A 14658-nucleotide genomic window follows, 5' to 3' on the forward strand; every position below is an offset into this window, starting at 1 on the left:
TTTAGCATTATAAATATCAAACAAAGATCTCCAGCACAATCACTGAAAAGGTATCACATCAGTGTGTTATAAATTGCAGCCTTTCTGTACCTAAAGGGAGCCTCTGAACAGGAGGGGAGTCAACTCTTTGAAAGGGTAGATAACTGCAGGACAAAGGAAAATGATTTTTAAGTTGAGGGAGGGAAGATTAAGGCTGGATGTCAGGGGGAAGTTCTCTACAGAGAGAGTGGTGAGGTGCTGGAACAGGCTGCCCAGAGAGGTTGTGGATGCCCCGTCCCTGGAGGTGTTCAAGGCCAGGTTGGATGGGCCCCTGGGCAGCCTGGTCTAGTGTTAAATGGGGAGGTTGGTGGCCCTGCAGGGCGCACCACGGGCAGGGGGGTTGGAGATTCATGATCCTTGAGGTCTCTTCCAATCCGGGCCATTCTGTGATTCTGTGATTCTGTGATTAAAACATTGGAAAACTGAAGGGGCCAAAAATTAAGAAATAAGATAAAATTGTGATACAAGTTCCAGTAAAATTACAGAGGGCAACTAAAGAGAAAAAAAAAAGTCAAACACATCACTAGCATTCATAGCATCAACTTGCTATATGGTCTTCAACTCCAAATTGTCACACTGAATTTATTGCAACTTGGGCCAAAATCTGATGCTCTAACATGCCAAGAAAATAAAGTCAAATCACAAATACAGACTGCACAATTAGGTCTATTACATTTCAAAACACGTGCATCTGGTTCCACTGGCAAAAACTATTACCATATATGGATAGAGTAAACAGAAAATAAATTTTGTTGTTAATCTGTTCTGACATGCCAGTGTTGTCCAATCATCTTTTTTTCTATCATGATGGCCAAAATTGAGTCATTCATCTTTAAAACTACTTCCACTCCACCCTTGTTACCAAAGCACCCTAAAATGTACCCCACTAGCTCTAATGTAGGTGGAATTGTTGACTCAATGTTATCTCAACTCACATTGCCAACCCTTTTGTAATATCTTCCAGATCTGACTTCTCCTCTTTTTTCACATCACCAGAACTCCAGCCAAAGGATGCCTATCCTGAGAAACAGAAGGGACTGAAGATCAAACCCTGACCCCTACTTGTATTATGTTGTTAAGATCCACCTCCTTTGCAGCAAATTCGTCTGGAAGAAAGCTGGTGAAAGCAGATGGAAGTAGAGCGGGGAGTGCACTAACAAATGGCACAGACACTCAGAAGTTCAGCTCAAGCTCATTTCCCAGCCCTCCTACGTTTAGCAGTACAAACAAACTCTGAATCATAGAATCATAAAGGCTGGAAAAGACCTCTCAGCTCATCTAGTTCAAGTGTCAGCCCATCACCACCATGCTTGCTACCATATTACTCAGTGCCATATCTCCATGTCTTTTGAACACCTCCAGGTATCCTGTCTCCACCACCTCCCAGGGCAGCCTGTGCCAATGCCTCACACTCCCTCTGAGAAGCCAGTGCCTGAAGGCTTGTCCCGAGGAAATCAGTGAATAACAGCATTTATTACTGCAGTAGTCTCTTTTTCCTTCCTTCAATACACTTCCTACTACAGACTAGTTTTACTGCACAATGCTGAATTCACTTCATGCTTCCTTGTTTTCCTATGGCAAATGACACTGCTGTTCGTACAGAAAACAAGAAAACAAGGTCCCTCCAAGCTATATAAATGAAATCCCATGGAGCTTGTGGCTCATACTCCTGATTTTTCATGTCCATTTTAACGAAGAAATCAATCCCCTCCTTTATCCTTACACTGCACACAAACTTCAGCCTATGTCATTTCGTTCCCAAACTGAGCCTGTCCTCATGAACAAGGCAAGCATTTCCTGCACAAATGCATAAGGCCACTTCTAGATCCACCTGTTTAAAACTTTTTCCTGCTACAGAGACAATCATACATACAGGTACCAGGAACTAAGAAGAGCTGGCTGAGTGCTTGGAGTACGCAGGACAGCTTTCTGGCTTTATTTTCCAGTGTTCTTCAATGTTTTTCACTGCTCTCTCTTCCACATTTTTTATCACTAGAGCTAAACTATGGGGCTCTAGAGAACAAATTTAGATTATGAACCTGTATAACCACTGCTGCCACCTTTGTTGATATCCTCCATATTATCTTCATCAGAGAAACCAGCAATGAGCTTTGAAGGAGTTAAGAGACAGGGAAAGAGATTTAGGAACTCTAGAGAAAATATCCTCTTGTAGAAAAACGCCAAGAAGGTAAAGTGTTTTTACAGAGATACATCTGCTGACTTAAAGGCAAGACTGATCTCTCTCAGGAAATAAAGAATGCTTTCATACACTTAAGTGAGCCTGAATGTAAACTTGTTTACAGTGCCAGTTTGCTAGATGCAGCTCAAATTAAGTAATTATAACAGAAGCTGCCTACTTCCAAAATTAAGCTCCAAAAATGCTCTCGAGTAAGCAGCACTTCACACATTTTCCCAACTACATTAAGAAAAAATACAGTGCAACCTCCTCCAGGCTGAAAGCCATGTTTCTTTTAGCTCTCATTTTTCTCTGGAGAAGACTCAGAAAATGGCCAGCTGCTGAGAAAGTGACTCAAAGCTTCAAATAGCAAAACGAAGGTCACAAGATCACTCAGCCTGGCAGCCTTGTGACTATTCCCAGACAACTTCCTTACTTCCAATTAAAAACTCAAATATGTAAGTATATTTAAATAAGGCTTATTTTATATATTTAAATACGTAACTTACTTGCAGGCTTAATTCATAGAAAATGTTACTTCTATGTAAACAGCATGCTTTTTCTCAAATCACTAGTGCTGTTAGACAAAACATAAGTAAGTTTACTTCCTCACAATGCTAGTTGTTGTTGGTTTACAAAGATAGCATGTTTTTCCAAGAGAGGACAGAAAACCATGCAATAAATCAGTACTATAAAAATCAAGACTTAACAGAAGGTCAGCTAATCATCTATACTGAATGTAACAAACAGAAAGATTATATATTTACATACAATTTAACTCAACAGAACATCAACAGTTACAATATCAAATATATCTATATTTTTTATTACTATAAGAACTACTATAATAACAGGTAGAACCTTCAACTGTATTAGGTGCCCACAGCTGATGACAGCATTTGTAAGCAGGAACAATCAGACAATGAAGCAGAATACAAAGTATGGAGCCCATGTTCTGCACCTGAAGCATCATGCCTTGGTTCTGAGAAAATCTTTGTTATGGATCCAAGGACTACAGCCAGGATCAGTCCCAAGCCTGTGTCCTATCAGAAAGAGGGTTTTGGGTTTTTTTTTTTTTTCCTTCATTACAGCAAACACACTCAGAAAAGAATCTGAAGGTTTGACAACTTTGAAGTAGAATGTGTTAATAACTAAAACATTTACGTAGAAAATACATCAGGATGTTCCTAGAAAGAACTACATTCATTAGCATACACTTCACATTTGGAAGAGTAGGATTTTTTTCAAGGAACGAGCTGCTGAAGGAGTATCAACTCAATTGCTGAACAACGCTTCATTATTCATAATCTCAAGATGATATAGATGGGTGGGTTGATAGGTCAAGTGTCCTTCCTACTCACATCCAAAACTCCATAATGGGACCAGCCAGGTTCCATTTTTCAGTCCCTGATTAAAGAAGTCATCAGTAGATTGAATTTCTTGCAGGCAAGTAAAGAACACTCAAAAGGAAATCAGTAATGAACAAAACATTCAAAAGGCCATCCTAAGAAAAAATACACGCTTGTTAAAGATTGCCTTTCCTAAGAAAATAACAGAATTAAGTTCTAGCCTTGTTAACAAGTCATGTTAATGCTACCAAGCATCAAGAAATACACCACACAAATGACTGAAAAACAAACTGAAGCTAATCATAACCTTGCAAAGGAAAGAAAAACAGAATCCAAGTTCTGTTTTTACCGTTACAGGAAAAGCTTGTCTACACCATTTCATTTCTCCTTGGAATGTAACTGTAAGTTACCAAAGACGGAAACACCAGAAGACAGCTGTACAGTAAGTAGAAGCATACAGACACTACTTACCTGTATCACATTTCCAGCAGTTGCAAATTTCTGGTTTAATTTAAACACAGTATGTCGAGTGAGGAAAGAAAACACGCACCTACAAATTATCCTACGGTTATTGTTTTGACAGAGTTCTGCCACGCTGGTACAAGTCACTTCTAACATTTTTAGCAAAGGCTGGGCCTTAGAGGCAGCATCCCCACAGTGCAGGAGATGGAGGGACACACCGCTTGGCACACCACGTTTCTTAGTGCAGTAATGAGCACACATTTTAAGCTGAAATTTAACTCACACCCTACAGCTCTGTGATTGAGAGTTAATTCAATTTTCCCCTGGGTCTGATCTTTGTGATCCAGGGAAAAAGTTAAAAAAAAAAAACAAAAACAGCACTGACAAATACTAGGAATCTCTAAGCTGCTTCCTAAGCTCCAGCAAATGCACAAAGTACTCTTGACAGTCTGCTGAAGTTTGAAAAACAGGAGTTAACCTGATACATTAAGTCATATCTTCAAGGAAGTACCAACTACATCTGCACTAAGTACATTCTTTTTGTACTGTGGGACACTTTTCAAAAATACTTCACCGTTAAAAAGTGAAGATGTTAACAACATATATATCGCTAACTCTAAACAACAATATACAAAATATCCAAATTTGCTTGGATGAATATAAAATACCGAGACAACTATCGTCACATATGAGGATCATATGCAAAATAACAATAGAAGATACCAGAAGACCGGTAAAAAATGTACCAATCAAGGCTGCTGGATAACTGATGGTCACCCATCATGCCAGTTCTCACTAGTCTACCTTTGTTGCACACTTTTCACCTCTAAAGTGAGAGCGTGTGTGCATGGAAGTTTTCAAAGCTTTATCTCACATGGGGACCCTTATTCCAGCACAGCTCAATCGGACCAGCTCTGCAGCTCAGCTCAACCCTGCTCATTGCTCAGAAGTACAGGAAGAGGGACTGGGACCCTCCTTTGGCTCTTCACTCTTCCTCCTGCTGGTACAGAACGGCTGCAAGCAGTATCACTCCAACTCTGAAAGATGAAGAAGGGAAGAGATGGAACAGGAATGGGTTGTGGGAGAGGGCTAGACAAAGCAGATGACACGAACTGGCCCGTGGCCAATACCAGCATCTCATTATTTTGGAATCTCGTAAATTGAGGACTGTAACATCCCCTGTGACGTTGGTTTACTTTCCCTTGCTACAGGAAAATCACTGCTAGGCATTTCACTGAAAGCAGTCTGCAGAAAGGAGCCTTGGAAAAACTTGCTTTTGTACAGAGACCATTGGAAACGATGGGATGAGCTGTACTATTGCTGCATCTGTCTTTCCAAATTTTTTTTCAGGCAGAAGTAACTAGATCCAGTCCATTTTGACACCCTCTTGGGAAGCTTTCTGAGATGTCATTTTCTGGCACTGGTAAAGCTTAGAAACAAACAATAAAACCTACCAATTTCTAACGGCTCATTAAATGCTGCCTGTGAGGTAATGGAAGAAAGAGTAAGGGTGCAGTTTGTGCTTTCAGTAAATCCAGCTCTGCAATACGAAGAGCAGCCCCATCTAAGGTCACAACACAACGGCATGCATGGGTCAGAAGGGTGAGCTTGTCTGCTTTGCTGCCTGCATCTGCTGCTGTAAAAACTTCTCCTTTAGCAGAGGACAGCAGGCAGCTGGGAAAGGTGTAAGGGTCAGGCTCCAGATCACCTCAGATGGACTGTTGGACCACGGTGCTGCACACAAAGATCTGGAATAAAATCCAGACTGTTACTGATGAAAGTATAACAGATCTAATGAACACTGAATGGATTTGTAACTGCTATGCAGAGCAGAACTGATGTCTGGTCAGTCTCTATATGTGCAAACAAATGCAAGCACGTCACAACCACTCAGTAACTGACAAAGCACCTTCACATGGCGCAGCGTTAACCCTTACAATTTTCCAAAGGAAGAATATGACCAAAAATCTTGTAATTTGTCAGCCCTGAAATTTGTTGTGTCCCTCTCAAATACTTTGATACAATAAATGATGCAACTATCAGGTACCTGATTCTTTTCCTCAGACAAACTGTGCTCTGCAGATGGAAAATCCAAGTATGTTTTTTGAAACAATGCAAAGTTATTATTCATCAGTAGGTGCTCTGTACCACACGCCATGTTTCTTGGCTAGCTTTTGAGAAGTAACAGAGAAAAACCAGATAGACTGTCTTGCCTGTCTGTGCTGGTAAGTCTGAACTCAGTGCTCTCACATCCACATAGGGAGGAAGTCTTGTCACCATTGTGGTTTCACCCTGATGGGCAGCTAAATTCCACCATATCATTCTCTCACTCTCCCTCCTTAAAAGAATAGGGAGAGAAAATACGAAAGAAACTAAGGTTTGGGAGAAGGACATGGAGACTGCTCACCAATTACCACCACAGGCAAAACAGAATCACCACAGGGAGATTAAGATATTTTATTTTCTATTCCTAACGGATTAGAGCAGTGAGAACTATAAGCAGATTAAAAACACGTTTCCCCTATCCAACCTCTTCTATCTCCTCCCCTCAAGCAGCACAGAGGAAAAAGAAATAGAGGCAGCTATCAGTCCATAACATTGTCTCTGCCACTCCTCCATGATCACTCTGCCCTTACTCCACAAGGGCTTCCATCCGTCCTGAGCTGATCCCCATGGGATTCCCACAGGCCGCAGCTCCCCCAGCACTCAGCAACTTGGCTCCATACCACAGGGCCTACCCTTAAGGCATTGCTTCACATGGGTCCCCATGGGCAGAGCCCCCCCGGCCCTCTTGCCCCACTGTAGGCCCCTCTCCAGTGGCTGCAGCTCCAAGCTCAGGCCTACTCCTGCAGGACTCTCTACGGGCCTCCTCCACTGCTGCCCCACAGGCTCCTCCATGGCTGGCTGTGCATGGACAACTGCTCAGCACGGTGTCCGTGGGCTGTGGAGCCACTGCCTGCTCCTCCAAAGGCCTCTCCTGGGCTGCAGGAGCTTCTGCTCCTCCAAGGGCCTCTCCTGGGCTGCAGGAGCTTCTGCTCCATGCCTGGAGCACCTCCTGCCCTCCTCCTGCACTGACCCTGGTGCCTTCAGGGCCATTTCTCTCACATTTCTCACTCCCAGCTGCTGTAGAAAAGCAGTTCTCCCTTCCTTACTCTGCTCTCCCAGAGCACACCCAGCATTGCTTGTGGCTCAGCTCTGGCAGTGGAGGCTCCCTTTGCAGCAGCTGGAGCTGGCTGTGACAGCCATGGGGCACTGCTGGGCTCTGCTCACAGCTTCAAAACCCCTAACATGTAAACTCAATACAGCAACAAAGCAGGATCAGGTTAATAAACATTCCTTTTTATTAACATGGACATTCTTATGAAACATTTAAACATCAGTAAGCAATTCAGTTCTCTGAAATAATTATACTGGTAGGCATGCAGCCTTGAGAATCTTCCCACTTCATCAAAACAGAGATTTCACATCTTTTCAAAACAACTGAAAGAGGGGAAATCTAAAACCCACTGTTCATTTAAAAAGAGGGTAACACCCATTTATTTCCTGCCTGTGGTGGAAAGCCGATACCAAATCTGGAAGCAGCTTCTTCTTTTGAGATTTGCATACAGTCATGCTTACAGTGGGGTTGCACAGAATGTGTCGGTGACTCATCTTCATGCCAGAAGAATTTAAATATCTACACAAACACTGTTAATTTCAGAGTTGGACAGTAGGCATGCAATGCTCTTCACTGTTCAACAGAGCAGACATTTCTATCAGTCACTGGAGTGCTATCACCCTAATGCAGTTGCTCCTAAAGACAATTTGCTTAACCTCATTTATCTTCGAGCCCATATACTCCAGAAAAGTAACAATTAACATTGGAACCATTCAAGTTCAGTACAGTTTGCTCTCTGCATATATAAATTAATGCCTTTTATAGAACAGGAAACAGACAGACACAGGGAAAGACCATGGCAACTTCCACAATATTATGAAAGTAGGGCAAAAGAAAGCAACAGTAACACATCCCCAAACTCCTCTGATGATCTGGGATCAACTTCTTCAACTGTCAAACAGGACTGAATTTAGTAGAGCTAATTCAAAAGCTTGTGGTGAAATCCTGGCTCTGCTGAAATAGTGGCAAGCCTCCCACCCTGGCAAGGCCAGGATTTCATTCATGAACTTGATGCGTGGAATACAGATGCTGCTTTCAATGGGAAGGTGCTGACAAAGGAGTAGAGTTTTTCTGAGCAGCACACTGTGCCCTGAATATATTCTTCCATCTAAAATACAGCAAGCATTACAGAGCCAGTAGTGATTTTCAGCAACAAAAGTGATTTCCATAGATTTCTACCTACAAAAGGATTATATACATATTCTTCAGTTATACCTATGTCCAATGTTTTCCACTCATAATGTACAGCCCACTGACTGATAGTTATATTACTCCACACTCAAGAACAGGCACAGTTCAACACAATGAAAGGCCTGGATAAGCAAAATGCTAATGTAGTAGCCAAGGAAAGGACTTTTGGTGTTTGAAGAAATTATTTCTTAACATCACTTCACACAAGGTCTTGAATACAAGAAGGTTAAAACGCGAGACAATTTGCTTCCTCAGTGTTGGTTTTCTGCCTCTTACATACTTTCAATAACTCAGTAGATACATTTCAGACACATCAAAGCTCTTACGAGAAGGAAAGGGAAATGAGCAATTTTTAAGTTTTCATGTCAGGTTTTACTTGTGTTATTTTTTTTAGGTCCTCTTCTAATTTTACGTAAGACCTTGAGCATGACTGGCTTTGAAAACACACTGCCATTTAATACTGAGAACTCTGTTGCAAGAGAACATGACTATTCTACATTTGTCACTGCTGTGGAGGAAGCAACTCAAAGAACACTTGAAAATGGGATCTTTTTAATGCAAGAGCCTGCATAGGAAAACATGTCAGAATGCAACTCTCCCTGTATTTTTCTCCCTCTTACATACACTGACTATATTGTTTGGAACACACTAGTGCATTCTGAAATTAGTCAGAATGTCTCTGGTTCCTATCATACAAACATATCATAGAATGGCTTGGGTTGGAAGGGACCTCAAAGATCATCTATCTAGTTTCAACCCAACTGCCACAGGCAGGGTAATCATTTCACTGATTACATATGCACAAAGGGTATTTGGGTTGCAGAGTTCAAGCTTCACAAAACAGATTGAACTGTGAAGGGCTGAAGTTACCATGGGGGGGGGAAAAAAAAAAAGAAAACTGCTAAGAGACCTTTTCTGGTTTTGAAAGGTCAGATGTGTGCTTGGGATCAGACTTTACTGAGAGCATATGGACCACTGGGAGAACCTGTCGTCTGCTGCCCCAGGCAAATAGTGAATCAGTTACTGTCAAGTAAACTTCTGCATGTGGAGGAAAGGCAATCATTTATGGATCAGGAGACACGTACACACAGCGGCATAGCAAATTGTTGCTTCCAGTTATCAAAATGCATGAGAATGAGAAAACGGCAAGTCCTGAAAGACAAACAGCTAGCAGAGACACACTGTATGGGAAGTGTGCAAGACCATGCTTTTACTGAGTGCAAACAGCTTACCAACTTCTGTCCTCTGCTGTCAATCCTTCCACTCTCAGCTGAGGCTGCCCCATTGGTTTAATTATTGCACTGAGATAAAATATTAATGTTTCCAGTAATGGTCCAAGTCCTGCTTTATTTCCACTGAAACATTCAAGCACTTGCACTGTGAGACACATATTTAGCTGTAGGCACTGTAGTGTCCCAATGAGGAGCTAGCAGGCTCCATCAGAAGATGTGATTTCATACTCATACGACAAACAATTATAATTTTGGTTAACTTCAATAATCTGTCTCACAGAGGAGCTTAAACTTAAACTCCCTACAGCACAACAGTCTTATCATGCAGGTTATATCTGAACTGCAATTGGAGTACGTACTAACAGGACTGCAGAAGGAAATGATATTAAAAAGCTATAAGAAGCTAAAACAGCTAGTAAGCTGTAGGGCACCAATTCACCACTAGAATAAAAACCTGTTGACCTCAAAAAGCAATTACTGTCCATTGCTGAAATACACACCACTTTGTTCTAAGGCTGCTGCTAGATACTTTCTCAAATTAAGGGAAATTCAGGTGCATCTGACTATGTTGCCCACAGTGAACTAGCTAGTTTGCTGACAGCATGGTGAATGTTGAAACAAACGATGAACCAAAGCCACAAAAGACATGTGGGCTGGTAAAGCCTAATCTGCACCTGTGGACTGAGTTGCTGCAGAGCATCTCTACCACTTGGCACGGGAGTGTGCAGCACATGGAACAGCAGCAGGCTGTAAGACAACCTGCCTTTTAGCCACTCTTTGCCCAGATGGACAATGCCCACTTTTTTCCTTCAAGATGAGCAATCATGCAGAACTTAGGTACGTCTTCCTGTCAAGCAAGGAATGGCTGTGGCATTAAAGCATCTGACAGCAGTGCTCATAACTGTGTAGACTGATGATTAAGCAGTCCAATTGTCAGTAACACTCTCATCTACCATAAAGCTTATCAGTCTTAGCTTGACTCCTGACAATACAAAACATCTTTGTAAGACAGTAAGAATTAGCAGAGTTGGAAAACTGTAAGACTAATCACAAAGCCCTGAGCTAAATATCTCAGCAACTGTGTCTGATGCTGTTATACGTTATCACCAATATTTTGATTACAGCATCAGAATAATTGAAGCAGTAGATTCTGAGAAAAAATTGTGGAAATAGTACCATAGAATTGTTAAGGTTGGAAAAGACCACTAAGATTATCTACTCCAACACCATCACTACCTTGCCCACTAACCATGTCCCGCAGTGCCATATCTGCATGGATCTTGAACGTCTCCAGGGATAGTGACTCTTAAAAAATGCACTCCACTTCCATTACACTGGAATTCAACATTCATTTCCATTTGCAAAAAAATGAAATTGATTTTCCTACCACATATCAATCCCTATATTGGAAAACAGAGAGAAGTATTTCCGTTTCAAAATTTGTATCACTTCCATAACTCACAGAAGTGAAGTCCAAACCACGTCAATAACAAAATTCTCATTATGCACACTGCAGATAGCCAGCTAAAAATACCAGTTTTACATCAGAAATGCTGTTATCCACAATTTCAAGTCAATCCTTCCGTTCTCGAAAATAAGGCTGGACGTGTCCCAGAGCAGGGCATCTGAGAACCAAGGCACCCAAGATCATTAATATGTCATTAATATTTTAATAATCCACTGATTCTAAGCTGGTTTGCAATTTCTGATTCTGCTATTTGGTGTGCTTAAAACCTGGATATTTTCAGGCTTGGCAAACAACAATTGCACACGAACACTTAGGCTTTTTGTCATATCATGGCCCAATGATTAGAGAAAATTAGAAACCAGTCCTTTTGTTTTGTTCTGTTTGTTTTAAATTCATCACTATGACTTGTATGACCTCAAGCAGGTCACACTCTCATTGACACTTAGTTCTCACTCTATTCAGAGTGTGGGAGTGACAGTAGCTTGCCTCAATGCAGTGCTCTGATGCATAACTAAACAGCCATAAAGTGCTCTATGACATGGAAAATAGTATTAAGGCCGCTGACTGACTAAAAGAGAAGTAAGATTCAGGCACTTCCTGGCACGTTTCAGTGTTTATCCCCTACATATGTGGCCAATGGGGACAACTGCTAGAATGATAAACCTACAGCTGCCGCACTAAAATAACTTTCTGATTTTTAGTATTAGTATGAGTCATTACAAGTATTAATCACCTAGAATGTCTTAAATGATTTTCCTTAAAATGGGAGAAAAACTGAAAACACTGCATATTTAACATTACAAATGCTCTTTTCTCTTATAAATGCAAAAGTGTTTAGGAGAAGGTTGTATACTGACATACCACAACTATAAAAAACACAAACCAAAATACTCAATCATTTGACTATCTTCCCATACATAAAAATTTCTACAAAATATTTACAAATTTGCTCCCACTGTTTCGTAAAGCACAAAGCCCTCATATAATATAAAGACTTAATATTAAGACATAATATAATACTTAATAAAAAGACTGTGGAAAAATTAAGTAAATAGATAAAACCATCAGAGTGCTATTCATTTTTAAACTAGTTGTGATAAATGTTTATTACAGAGTGCAGAAATTGCTTTTAACCCTTGGGCTCTTGTAAAGAAACAGGGGAAGTGATAAACTGTGCAATTAAAAACAGGGAATATGCTTTCCAGCAAACATCGTGTTCCTCTTCTCTCCAAAAACTGGCTGCAAACATTTCAGCTCACAGTCTAAATCACCTGTGCTGTCCTAGAAAGTACCCTGGGTCTAAAAAGATTCCTCAAGCTCATTCTGCATAAACATTACACCAAAATAAACTATGCAGAAGATTATCCAAATATCAGTGTTTTTCAACTGATACATTATAAAGGGAAAGTTTTTGTATCCAGCAGGAAATAAACACTAAACCTATTGTTCTAAAGTCACTGTCACAAGAGGTTCTGGGGTAAGAAGAAAGGGAGGCAAGGGTAAACGAAATAGACTTCAATGTTAAAAGGCTATTAAAAGCCTTTCCATCACCATCAGCATCGAAATGTGGCATTAAAGAGGATCGATATTCTACAGGAGAATGTTACAGACTGAACAGGCTGTTATGAGGCTTTCTTTGCATCATGTGTACAACAGCTTATGATGTGTCACTCCAAATAAACAGAAAACCTACCCTTGAATATGCTATTGCATATGCTCCACTATACATAACCACGCTACGTTTTGCAATGATTTTCAATATGCCATTTTTTGACTTAGTATGGGCAGACCAGTGTGCAAACTGAAAACTATTACGTTATTTCTAACCCTAGCAGACACTTACCTCAGCAGCATTTCCCATTAAATTTACTGGAGATTGTTGCACAAGTCAGACAATATCTCAGATCCTAAGTGAACACTGTGGTTCAAAAGTGGGTTTGGTTTTTATTGTTTTGTTGTTGCTGTTGTTGTTTTTAAATAGAAAAAAATTAGTAAAGTAACTGAATTATATACACTTAATACTCTGCTACAGCACTTTAATTTTTTGTTTTGTTATCATGACTGTATTCACAAGACCTAACATTGTGATAGAAATCAGAAACTTTTACAATGAAAAAAGAAGGAGTTGTTTTGTGCACCACTGTCTGCAAGTACCAAACTCAGTAGAGGTAGAGGGAGAAGTAGAAGCAGAGGTAAAGCGATATTATCTTCAGCACTCCAACAGCTTGGAGCAGGGCCCAGAAATCTGGCAAGGAATAGGTTTTTTGTTTTATGTTGTTTGGTTTTTTTTTGTTTTGTCTGAGATGTACTTGTTGCCATTCCTGTGACAACCTGCCCATATAATCCTTTAAGATAGTATCTGTGCAGGCACTATCTTCAAGCTGGCTCAACTCCCCAAGGAATCAACAGTTACAACAGTTATTTATAAAGTTTTGAAGTTATTTGATATCTAGCAGATAACCACGCTCTTCCTTGTATTAGTAATCCTGGTAGTTCACTAAGTTTTAATTATTTCTGTGAGCAGAATCCTGGCCCCATTGACTTAAGCACACTCATAATTCAGCCTATGCACAAACATCCCATACAAGCTGCAAATATCAATGAAGCACAGTCCATACCAATAAGCAATACTTCTCTTTTGCAGTGATGCAACACACCTGTCCTTGGGCCATGGAGCCCATGAAGCAATTACACGGCCCTGTTACAAACACTCCTTTGTCAAGATCACCTCACCTGTACTTCCGAATCGGCATCAACATGCTGGAGTTGAAACCAGGTGTCTCTGTTATGATACTTCTGCAGATCTTCTTTCTGAATAGCTACCTTTCCTGTAAATAAAACAAACCAGAAGCACAGTTTAAGATACGCTATAGCTCCCCTAAAGTACGTTTCCATCAAAAATGGGTTTAAAACACTGATTAATGGACTACTCAAAAAATGCTTCAGAACAAGGAAAGACTTCTTCAGGGCATTTTTTTTTTTAAGCACAATACATAATTCTTTCTGATTAACACTTTTTTCCACTTCATATTGTGAAAGACTTTAAAATTCATAACATCATACTCGCATCACAGACCAAAGGAAGCACAGTGCTGTGTGGATGGGTTTACAAGCATGCTTGCAGTAAAAATGTTACTACTTTGACATGACAATTAAACATGTGGTGGAAAAAGATCAAAAATGGTTGGAGGTTGATGGGGAAGGTGTTTGTTTGAGATTTTTGATGCAGATGCCTGTAAGAATCCCAAAATAAATTTCCAAGCATGCAGTTATTGAAAAGAACATTTTACTGTATTTTCATAGGAGAGGCACAGCAACTAGGAACACCACGTCAGGGCTGACTCCCAGATCTGCACGTGAGGCCCAGTCAGTTTGCCACTCGAAGCAGTAAAAGACGTATCAACTGCACTCCAGCCTTGCAGGACTCATATCCCACAGCCCAGGGCCACCCAAGTACTACCACTCACACACTAATTCTGACTGTTGAGAGAGAAAACACAGTGGAGCTTTTCCCCATACCTTTTTCAACCCCCCCCTTACTGCCACCCAATTTGCTTTTTTGGAAGTTATGGCAACAGAAGCCA

The 14658-nt window shown here is 40.7% G+C and overlaps 1 protein-coding gene across 3 annotated transcripts in view; it reads right to left on the minus strand.

The window, feature by feature from the left end:
• RASA3 (RAS p21 protein activator 3) overlaps positions 1-14658 on the minus strand; it is a 129935-nt gene that overhangs the window by 56934 nt on the left and 58343 nt on the right. For all 3 annotated transcript variants that reach the window (XM_042867738.1, XM_042867737.1, XM_042867736.1), the window contains exon 4: positions 13808-13902. In XM_042867738.1, the coding sequence (XP_042723672.1) occupies positions 13808-13902 (95 nt within the window). The remainder of the gene's footprint in view (positions 1-13807; positions 13903-14658) is intronic.

The sequence above is a fragment of the Lagopus leucura genome, unplaced genomic scaffold, assembly GCF_019238085.1.
Source record: "Lagopus leucura isolate 7727_CA_CO unplaced genomic scaffold, USGS_WTPT01 Super-Scaffold_100001, whole genome shotgun sequence".
NCBI classification, from domain to species: domain Eukaryota; kingdom Metazoa; phylum Chordata; class Aves; order Galliformes; family Phasianidae; genus Lagopus; species Lagopus leucura.